Source organism: Siniperca chuatsi, linkage group LG16 (assembly GCF_020085105.1).
Source record: "Siniperca chuatsi isolate FFG_IHB_CAS linkage group LG16, ASM2008510v1, whole genome shotgun sequence".
NCBI lineage: Eukaryota > Metazoa > Chordata > Actinopteri > Centrarchiformes > Sinipercidae > Siniperca > Siniperca chuatsi.
Genome location: NC_058057.1, coordinates 12,869,779 through 12,880,897, shown reverse-complemented (window position 1 = coordinate 12,880,897; position 11,119 = coordinate 12,869,779). Strand labels below are relative to the sequence as shown.

Genomic DNA, 11,119 nt, shown 5'->3' with positions numbered 1-11,119 from the left:
CTTGTATACAGTTAAATCACAGACTATGATGTAACTTATCAATCTAAGCCATTTTACAACAAAAATTTACAGGAAAACAAGCTGATGAAGGCTGATCAAGGTCTTTCTGCTACCATATGTGCAACTGAATTAACCAGTGAATGTCTGAATAAACAACAAGTTGCCAGAGAAAAAATCACTTGTATTTCTAATTAGATCACTGATCAGTTCTAATTACCAATCAGACTAAATGAATGAATGAAACATGAATTCAGCACTGTTGACCTGCCTTTGTCTTGTAACAGTTCATACCTTTAGCATGGTAACATAGCAACATTTGCATTGTAACATGCTAACATTTAGCATGTAACATTTGGCATAGATAGTGAATTCTCATTTTTACTACAAAACAGTGAGGCTAACATCATCATGTAAAACATAAATTGGAAATGTCTCTTTTTTGATTTTTTTGTGTCTGGAAATTATTTGCAACTATAAAATTTAACCCCTACAGCTATCTTTACTCATTTTGCCTGATTTGCATAATTCTGTGAGGGCGTGGACAGAGTATGCTGTTGTTATAACTAAGATGGGACAACTTACCATTCCTATTGGTTCAATGAATTCTGTGATCATAAAGCTCTGCTCACTTTCACCCTGAGCATAAGTCTAATCAGTCAGAATAATATACTATAACACCCGTGTGGATGTGCAGGGCCTTTAAACCCACTATCATCATTTATCTAATCAAACCAGACTCCTCCCCATAAACACTTCATGTGTGTGTTGTGCAGATGACTTGTGTAGAATTCAGTTCAAGTGCTGCTCTCAACAATGTGTTGGACCAAGAGAGGCCAACACTGCATCTCAAGATCCACAAAATATTCTCAAATATTTAGTTCAAACATGTTTTATTAACACAGTATAAATACAGAGTGATTAAGCTACATTATTTTACAAAACCTGAGCTCAAGGTAAAACAACAAAGGAAAGTAATTTATATGTCTGTTTCAAGCTTCTTCTCATAGCACTCTATGAATCAAGTGCAATGTGATAAAACCTTTAATGCAGGAGCTCTGTGAGACTGTCAACTGTATTCCTGAATTATGTACAACTATATGGAATCAAATTCCTTTGTCAATGAAGTGGTATTTCACAGTTGTAATGCTCATACAGTAATAGTATTATTTTGTTGTGTTGGTCTACTTCCATATGCTTTACATTGCTACAGAGCGTATGAAAAAGATCTAGTTTAATAACCGGTGTATATGAGACATTCTGCCCAGGCTTATCCTTGTGTTAATGGCCTTTCACCAGGTGAAAATAGTCAAGGAAGGTCCCCAACTTGGTGTGGAAGGGTGGTGGTCACTGGACCGCCATTGCTACTGGGTTTGTCTTTTCCTTTCATGAAGAAGGTTAGCAGCTCCCCTTTCCCTTTGACAAATATGGGCCCTCTTCGGATAAAGCGGAAGCCATACCCCTTCAGGATGTCATAGCAGTCCTCCACCACCTGAGGGCAGAGCAGGACATACCATTTAACAGAGAAGGACAAAATCAGGAATAAGAAGTTGAAAGTGAGCATGTAATAAGAAAGCAATAACAGGAGACATTCCAGTGCGTTGTATGTCTGCTTTTGTGTTACCTGGATGTTTCCCATCACTCCGGTGGACTCCATTCTGCTGGCTACGTTGACCGTGTTGCCCCAGATATCATAGTGAGGTTTACGAGCTCCAATCACTCCAGCCAAAACTCCCCCCTTATTCAGACCTGAAGGGGATCAACATGGAAACATGAACATACACTCTTGCAAATGTGCACACAAGACAGGCTCACTCACACACAGACACACACAGACACACACACACACACACACTAACCGATTCGGAGCATGAAGTTGTTGAAGGACTGTTTGTTGAGGTTGTTGAGGGTGACTTTCATAGCTAAGGCAAAGTCTGCCAGCTCAGCGAGGTGCTGCCAGCGCTCAATTAGTGACTGGTCCTCTGGCTGTGGTACAACAGTACAACTCTCACAGTTAATATCATCACCATATGCAGTGCCAGTTAAGATAAAATGGTACAACAGATCGTTATACTGTAACTAGGTATATTTGTAAGATATTAGCTGTTAAAGTATCACACCTTACGGTTGCTGTATCCGTTCGTGTTGCTCTCTGGAGTGAGTCCTGAGGCGGCCATGTAGGTGCTTCCTATTGTCTTGATCTTAGTGATGCAGCGGAACTCATCCCTGTCTAATAACTGGCGGAGAAAGCGGACATCAGTTAGTCAAGGGGAGTCGTGGGCATTTAAAACCTCTATAGGTTGTTCACACCAATGATGTCACATGAGAGCTGTACCATTAGATCTTAATGTATACAATGAGCTGTGCAAACACTGCTGGGACTCACGCTGTCAAAGTCTGAGATGATCTCATTGAGAATCCTGAGACACTCAATGCCTCCGTTGTTGATGCTTTCTTCAGTGTAGAAATCAGAAAAGTTGGGGATGGAAGCAAACATCACACCTATTTCATCGTAAGACTGGCTGTACAGCTCCTAGAAATGACAAATGGCATGATGTTAGTGTGCTCTGATGTTAAATTGCTAATTATTTTCTTTGACAAAAAGCTAATTATCCCTGATTATTAGAATACATCAGAGGACTAATATGTAATTATGGAATAGACCACAAGATGGCATTGATATGCAATTAACTGCATTGCGATGAGGTGCAGGTGTCACATATGGTACATTGCTTTTGACCAGTTATTTCCCTGATTAAGGTAAATAGCATCATGCTGTTTGACATTACTGCTCCTCCTCCTCCTCCTCCTCCTCCTCCTCCTTCCTGACATCCCTCATTCATGTCGTTTTCTTCTTCTATACGCACTGCCCCCAAACACCCACATATCTAAATGATACTGTGACTTGGCACAAGCTCACATGTACCTCATCTCTTTTCTTAGAGCCCAGGAAGTGTTTGGCCACATGCTCCGGCAGCATGTTGGTGACCAGCGCTTCGTTCCAGCGTCTCATCTCAAACACCCTCTCCTTCTGGTCGTGCACACCAATCTTCCATAAGAACAGCTTCCTGGACTGACGCTCCAACTACACACACCACAGAAGTGGTGAAGATAATAGTGATAATATTAAGAGTTACTTGGAGAGAAAAAAAAACACCACTATAGAAATGTGATAGTTGCTTTGCCTTGTTACAGGAAGCTTTCCTCTGTAGGTGCTGACTTTCAAAGCTGTAGCAGACAGGCTGCGGTTCAGCGAAGTGTGATACAGTGTGGGTGTACAGGAGAAAGTGACTCACGTGGCGGGCAAAGAAGTAGAAGCCAATCATCATGACAATGATCATCATGGTCATGAGGTACTTGGATGGCACTATGGATGTTCTGGAAACACAAAGATGGGCAGAATAAATGATAATACATATACAGACCTACCAACACTTTACTGTACATTGGACTTATAAACTGTATTTTATAAACAACAAAAGCAACTAAAGATAGCAGAATCTTTCTCTTATCACACTTTTCAAATCAAGTTGCGTAAAAATACACTGTTCGTTGATCTGTTTTCTCACCTGTATGAGGCAAACTGTATATAGTCATACAAGTCATATATGTCCCGCCAGCTGTATATATTAACAGCTCCAGTTGCTGTGACGACCAGCACCATGAGTCCCAGTTTAATCAGGTGGCTGACCTGTACCAACATGGCAGTGGCGATGAGTGACATCACAGCCATGAAGCTGTAGTGCTTCGGATTCTCTGCACAGCCTCGGTCACCGAGTGACTCCAACATGGGGCCAGAGGTACTGTTGAAGACTCGAAGGGACGGTGGAACACAGCTCAGCTGCAACATCAGAGATGAAGGGTAATTTTCAGGAAACACCTGTTATGTAGCCCAGTGTTAATAGCTAGGGCATGCTTTGTGACTTTTTATGAAATCATTGCATTCCACTGAACTCTGCCTTGAAAATTAAAATTTACAGTTAAACCCTTATTTTAACAAATTCATTTCAGTGTTTAAACATGAACCTGGCAGAGTCATATTTAAAATCAAATTTCTGCTGACACTTATAACTGTACATTTAGTGCATACAGTTGTGTCATATTGGTTATTATTTAGCTATATAAACTATATGTTGAGAATAACCCTGCTACAATTGCAGAAAATAGGAATAGTAAAACTTAATCAGTTCTTTTTTTCACAAGCATTTTTGTCCAAGTGTGACTGTCACCTCCACATGACAGACAAGACAGAAAAAATTAATGTTCACTTTAGCATCCTCTATTCCTGTCAGACCTCGAAGGCAGCAGTGTATGTAACAGGCTGCTCCTGTGGGGTTGTGATAAATGAGCCAGAAGGCAGTGAGACAGACAACTAATGGACCCCACTGGGAACATGTAGTCAGACACATAAAAGGCAGTGATAGTTTGATGAGGACAAAGTGGGAACATGCACACACACTAGTGTTGGGTGATATGACAATATATACCGTGATAGCAACATTCGATTAACATGAAGTAACTTGACTTTTCAGGTATTTAATTCACTGGATTAGTCAAAAACGTACATTTCCATCTAGTTATTTTTGTCAATAAATGGTTTGTCAGTTGAGAAGAACTTGTGTTTTAAAATTACATATACTGTGAAAGAAAACCAAGCCATATCGCCCACCCCTAACACACACACACACACACATGCAATGTATCAGAGTTGTATCAAAGTGCCTTGCAGTCATACCATGTCAGCGATCACAGCCATGGTAAGAACAAATATGGCTGCCATGGCCCATGTGTTTCTCGCCCACCGTGTGCGATCAATCCACATTGAGAAAGACACCAACCTCTTGGAGAACATCTGTGACAAGAAACATCAACGCCATTATACACCACCCCTCCAAAAAAGCAGTGTTTTACTTCATGTAGCGTCCCTATATACTTTATAAGATTCCATCAGTCTCGTGTCACAAATTTCATTTTAAGAATCAGTAGAATCTGACTAATTGAAAATTAGAAAATAACAATTTCTCAGTTTTTGGTCGTGTACATCTGCATCAGAAGTGGCTGAAAGTTTTGTTGTTAAAGATCTTGAGCCGTAAAGGTTGGAAAGCGCTGATCAAAGACATTGTTCAATAGATTCTGTTTCCCATCACCACAACCATGGATACTAATTTTGTTTTCTCACCCTGGGGAAGATGGCAGCCAGGGAGCACACTGCTAGGATAAGCAACAATACCTCTCCTATTGCAAGAGTCACATAGTTCACAGCCAACCTAGAACGACAACACACATCCTAAGTCAATTTCTTGGTCCAACTTGGGCCGTTTTTAAGGCACAGTTGGTTCATATATGAATTCACAGTGTTCAAGTGTGTATTAAATCTAATTAAATTAGATGTAGTAAGACAAAGTAATACATGTAAACTCACAGTGGGTCTAGGAACACCTCCATTGCTGTAATGAAGAAGAGCACTATGATGCAGCAGCAGAAGGCCGCTCCGCTTCGCTTCTCCTTCTCTGAGGAGTAGTGCTCCTCCAACTTCCCGTCCAGAAAACGCAACGACACAGGGTTGATCTGATGATCCTTCATTCTGCGAGGAACACAGAGAGATATGGCAAGAGGAAAAAAGACTTTAATAAGGGCTTGAAAGGGGACAAACACAAGACAGGGGGAAAAAAGTCTTTGAGGTGGGTGATGGAAAGAGTTATTTGCAATGCGAATATATCACTTCACAACTGAATACATTTCTATCCAGTTTTTGGTAATCTCAGTCTAATTTGCAAAATCAGCCTTAAACTTTCAAGTTATCCCTCTAACTCTGTAATCATCGTCATCTGCTTTTGTTCTCTCTTTTATTTGTCTCATTTTCTTACATTTGCTGAGTTTCTCTCTCCAGCAGCTCCTGCTGCAGTCGTCTGTTGATCACTTGTTCCTCAACCATCTTGTTCCTCTGAAGTTGTCAGCAAGACAAGAGAGATCGGATCGGTAAGATTATCAAGTGCATGGGTATCAATATACTCTTTACCCATGTGTACTGATATGAAGACCTGAGTCTGTGTAGCAGAAGTTTATGAAGGAATAATGACATTTATCATAATTCACCTCCTGTTTGGACTCAGTGGGCGTGGATTGTGGTGAGGCTGCGTTCCCATTGGTTGCTTTAGTGTTGATCAACTCGTTTGAATTTCTGTTGGACATTGTGCCTGGTTTCTGAGGGAGGAGAAGCAGGAAAAACATCTGTTAATGAGATATAAATAAAAAAACGTAAATAAAAAATATTCTCTCTAAAACGAGGAAGTACTTTGCATTCAAGGTAGTGTGCCACTAAGCAAAAGTTTTTGATACATAAAATGAAAATTGCCTTGAAAGACACAAGTCACTCACATTTCCACTGAGCGCATTTGCCACCTGTTTGGGCACTAGAACCAAGTAAGTGTCAATGCCTTTCTCCAGCAGGTACTCGCACCTCTCTCCTCCATCCCCCGGCTCCAGTTCAAATTCTCCATGCAGACTGTCCTTGGTGGTCTGGGAAATATGCACCCTCCTGTGTAGCACACAAACCATTTGAAATAAAATGCATGAATGAATTTGATTTCTCAGCATGACAGGGAAATAAAGTATTGTTCTCTTACCCAGGAATCCCTCCGGATTCCATCTTATTGGCTACGGTGACATCTGTGGACCAGACGTCAAACTGCCACCTCTTCTGGCCGAGTACTCCTCCCAGCACGGTGCCTGTGTGAACGCCCACACGCATGTCCACTTCGGTTTTAGTCTTCTCTCGCACGTACCTGGAGCAAGAGGTCAAAGACAAAAAGCCCATTTCTCTTCGCCTGTATTGTCTTTCATGTATTCTTGGCTTCTTCCATATTTATAATATACAATTTTAAGATTTAGACAGGATGTTTTTCTTTCTTTTCTCTCCTATCTCTCCATTAGTGTCTTCACTTTTTCATTTCATTAATTCTTGTCTTTGCTTTGTTTCAGTACTTACGAGATTGCTTCCACCATGGCTAGGCCCATCATTATGGAGCAGGCGGCGTGGTCGTCTCTGAAGTCAGGAAGACCGCAGATGCAATAGTAACAGTCTCCGAGGATCTTAATCCTCAGTTGGTGATATTGCTGCAAGATGAGGCCAGAGCAAGTGAAATTGTGCATATTTAAATAAAGCGTAGCGAAGCAAAACATTGGCAATATCTAGCAAGAAAGAACTGCAAAAATAAAACCATGGAAAATGACATGTTAGCTATATAAAACATCACCAGTACTCCTACCAACAATATACCGTACAGTACATCTGAGTGATGGTTTGAGCCATTTGATGGAGGAAGAGAAACGAGCACACGGAGTAAAAATGCAGTAAACTACAACAGAGACAGAGGAAAACAGACACTCACTGCTGCCAGTTTATCGAAGCGGGCAAACAGTTCATTAAGCAGCTTTACGAGCTCCTGGGCACTACAGGCTGAGGACAGCTGGGTGAAGCCCACTATGTCAGCAAACAGGATACTGGAACAGAAGTGAAGAGGTTGCAATGTAACATTTAACAAGCTGTTAAAAACCTTCTTGTGACAATTATCATCATGACTTTTAAGAGCTTTGAAAACTCAAAAAAAAAAAAAAAGAAGAAGCAGATTTTGTGATCCTGACCTGACGTTTTCATGGCGGTACATGTACATGGTGTTGAACTGCTGATGCTGGACCTCATTCTGATTGGCCTGGTTCTTCATGCCCTGCAGCATCTCGTCGGCGATGTGTTTGGGCAGGATGGACAATAATAGTTCCTCCTAAATGGAGACACAGATGGAGGAAAGTGAGTTTTATCATGTTCAGTAATGAACAGACATAAAAAAAAGAATAAATGGTCCCTATGTGAACGTGTGTGTGTGTGTGTGTGTGTGTGTGTGTGTGTATAGCATGACTGATGCAGTAAATAGATCCTAGCAGCCCTCAAGAGATCCTGTCAACTGGTCAGATGTGTTCTGATTGGCTGGTTTTATCTGTCTTCTACCAAAACCCCCACTGAAAAGGCACTTTGGGAATTCTATATCCACTTTCCTTCTCTGTCTGTTTCTGTTTATTCATCCCCATCTACATGTCACCACTATTCACTGTCTTTTCCACACCTCTGTAAACAACTCTCACAGGTCTGCTATCTTTTTTTCCACAAATTGTCACAGTCAGAATCGTGGAAAGGACGTGAAGAAAGTGAGAGTGGAACAAATAGAAGAATTAAATGAATGAAATCAAGGTTGAAGACAGTATAGGTTACATTATCTCTGACTTCAGTAGATTAAAGTTATGGATTAGCATCAACTTTAAAATACTAGCACCCTTGTGTTATGAGAAGAAATACATAGTAGCATAAAATGGCTGTGAAGGAATGCCATATCATTGCCAGCTTATTCACGATTTGATTGCACTGAAAATTAATTCCCTTTATCCACTATTGGAGCCCAAACTGTTTCTTTAATCTTTTATTTATGTATCACTCCTTCACCTTCACCTAATATTTGGGAGAGATGAATGATAGCTTACATACTAATCCATTAAGACAATTAACTTATAAGCAAATGGCCCTTACACAACATTCTCATTATAGAAAAACAGCAGGGTATCTGCAAAAGGAATACAATAAAAAAAGCAATACTAAAGGAAATAAAATGGTAACCTGTGAGTAGAACGAAGATAGGTTAACACGAATAAAGGGGCAAATCAAATACAATAAAGAGAGGAGAAACTTCTTTTAAAAACGCTTTTAAGATATCAAATCATATCCTCCCATAATTTTGGTAAAGGTTTTGTTGGTTGTCACAGAGCTTAATCTGACCGTATTGTGTCAGGTCCCTGACGGTGGCTCTGCTGGTGAAACAAACAGTCTCTCTAATCAACCTATTAGCCCTGAGCTGAGCAAAACACACTGTAATTAGGAAGCACAGGGTATTCTACCTCACAGGTGTATTTGTGTGGTTGTGCATGTAGGCTATGTGTGTGTTTGCCCCAAATAAGAAAATGTATTAAGTCATTAAGCAATGTATACATGTGATTGTGTGTGTGTGTGCTCCACTTACCTGCTGGGTGCTCTGCTCCTCCAGCGTGAGTTTGACCTCTAGTGACTGACGAGCCTCCAAAAAAGCTGTCCTGTACTTCCTGTCTGCCATGTAGTACGACATCACACCCACTGTGGCTGCACACAGGTACAGCATCACGTTGGCCAGGAGCTGAAGAGAGGGAGAGAGGACGTGTGTGTGTTTGTATATACTGTGTGGTGGTTAGTTTCCTCATACTGTCACTTTGTAACCATCTTCTGTAATTCTCAGCTACACAAACAGTGACTACTTTGTCACTACTTTCTCTTTTTTATCTCCATTTCACATTTTATTTTGACTTTTTGGGGCTTAATCATGGATCACGTGCTGCATTTTGTGCCACCAACTGTATGTTTTGTGGCACAAAGTGCATTATGTGGCATTTACAAAGTCGATTATCATGCCACTGAATGTTTTTGGTGCCACAAATTAATTAATTGTCCTTGGTAATAATCGGCAATAATATGAATAATTACTTTGTAATTAAAATATTATTACCAAATTAATGAATTTTTTTTGCAGGCAAAGTAAAAATCTGACTCAAGGCCAAAACACCTCCACCTGTCTTTCACACCTCCACCTAGGAAGTCTTAGTCTTATGGTACAGGTGATTTATCATTCATCACTTTACTGAGGGCCATATTTACCTGTCTCACCAGCATGGGCCCCTGCAGGTCATCCTCAAACCTTAGAGCCACAGCCAGCCCAAGTACAAGGGTGTGTATCCCACAGGAGAGGGCCGTGAGCAGGAGCAGCGGCACCAGCTTCAGTGGGAGTGTCAGAAAGCTGGAGAAAATGAAAAAGGCCTGCCAGCCCACAGAGTCACTGGCTTGGGGGAAACGCTGGTGGTTCAGACCCAGGTAACACAAAACGTGGACGGTGATCATCAGCCACAGTATGTACGGTACTGCTCTGCGTAAGACTGGTGATGCGGGGAGCTTCTGTAGCCAGCACAGCACGTAGAGCACAACGTCCGCAGCCAGCCCCACAGCTGCGACCACCACCATCGCCAGTTTGTCCTCAGTGTACACTACCGCGCACATGATGATGATGAAGCTGTTGAAAAGAGCAGCAAACATCGCCAACACCAGCATGTTATCTTGTCTCTGTCGGCGGAAGTAGTTCTGGTAAAGCCCCTCCAGTGACTCTGGCGTAAAAGTGAGGCGCACTGCGCGCGGCAGGCAGCGGCAGCAGCTCGACTGGAGCACGGTCACTTCGCGCGTCCGACCCGCTCCATGACCCGGATCACCGGGGACCTGCACTGAATACTCCACTGAGTACTCTGCAGACTGCTGTGTGTCTGTTGCGTGGACCCGGTTCAGAGACATGTTGGTTTAATAAAGGTAATCCTCTCGGTTCATGAAGTAATACTGTTGTAAATTATTCCTTAAGTGCACAAAATGCCAAAATCCATGGGAAAGTTGTGATGCGTCCCATCTTTGTGATACTTTTGGAGATAATTACATTGTCAAACCTTTGATTTTGTGCATTTCAGTGCAGAAAACAATTCCATCCCAGGATGTCAAGTAACAGTTAAACGCTGTTTCAACAACTAGTTTCACCATAGACTACATCCACCATGAAAACTCCCTTACCTGTTTCTTATTATTACAATGTTTCTTCATTTTACGGTGCCATTAAATTCCTTAAAAGTATATTTGATTCTCAGAGCTTACAGTCCCCAGGCTGTTTCAGTGGAAAACTTCTTGCAACCTCTTCTTTCTTGCTGCTGAAGTCCTGCGTGCTGCCATGGTAGACCAACAAAACCCTGATCCACAGGTGGATATCCATTTGCATGCAACATATCATCTTTTCAGAGAGTATGAGTATATATCGGCAGAATGATGAGTATTTTACTGTATAAATCCATATTTCTCTTAATCATACACAACAGACTCTATTCTAAGATGCTCTTTGGTCTTCTGATATAATTCTGTGCTTCTCTCTCCTCCCACTCCCCCCCCCACCTTTTCTAAACAGCAAGTCCTCTGTTACTGTTGCTAAGATGAAACCAAAGTAACTGCCAGCTTGCAATCATG

At 41.5% G+C, this 11,119-nt stretch overlaps 1 protein-coding gene across 1 annotated transcript; it reads right to left on the bottom strand.

The window, feature by feature from the left end:
* Positions 1-873: 873 nt before the first annotated feature.
* LOC122863563 (adenylate cyclase type 3-like) lies at positions 874-10,980 on the bottom strand. The gene is made up of 20 exons (XM_044170150.1): positions 9,728-10,980; positions 9,063-9,212; positions 7,642-7,778; positions 7,389-7,500; positions 6,986-7,113; positions 6,624-6,782; positions 6,376-6,535; positions 6,094-6,201; positions 5,865-5,941; positions 5,420-5,581; positions 5,177-5,264; positions 4,733-4,849; positions 3,567-3,838; positions 3,294-3,375; positions 2,924-3,082; positions 2,384-2,530; positions 2,118-2,234; positions 1,857-1,983; positions 1,622-1,746; positions 874-1,489 (listed from the first exon to the last, which is right to left on the bottom strand). The coding sequence occupies exons 1-20, from the start codon at positions 10,406-10,408 to the stop codon at positions 1,307-1,309; spliced, it is 3,291 nt and encodes a 1,096-aa protein (XP_044026085.1). The 5' UTR covers positions 10,409-10,980; the 3' UTR covers positions 874-1,306.
* Between the last annotated feature and the right edge of the window lie 139 nt (positions 10,981-11,119).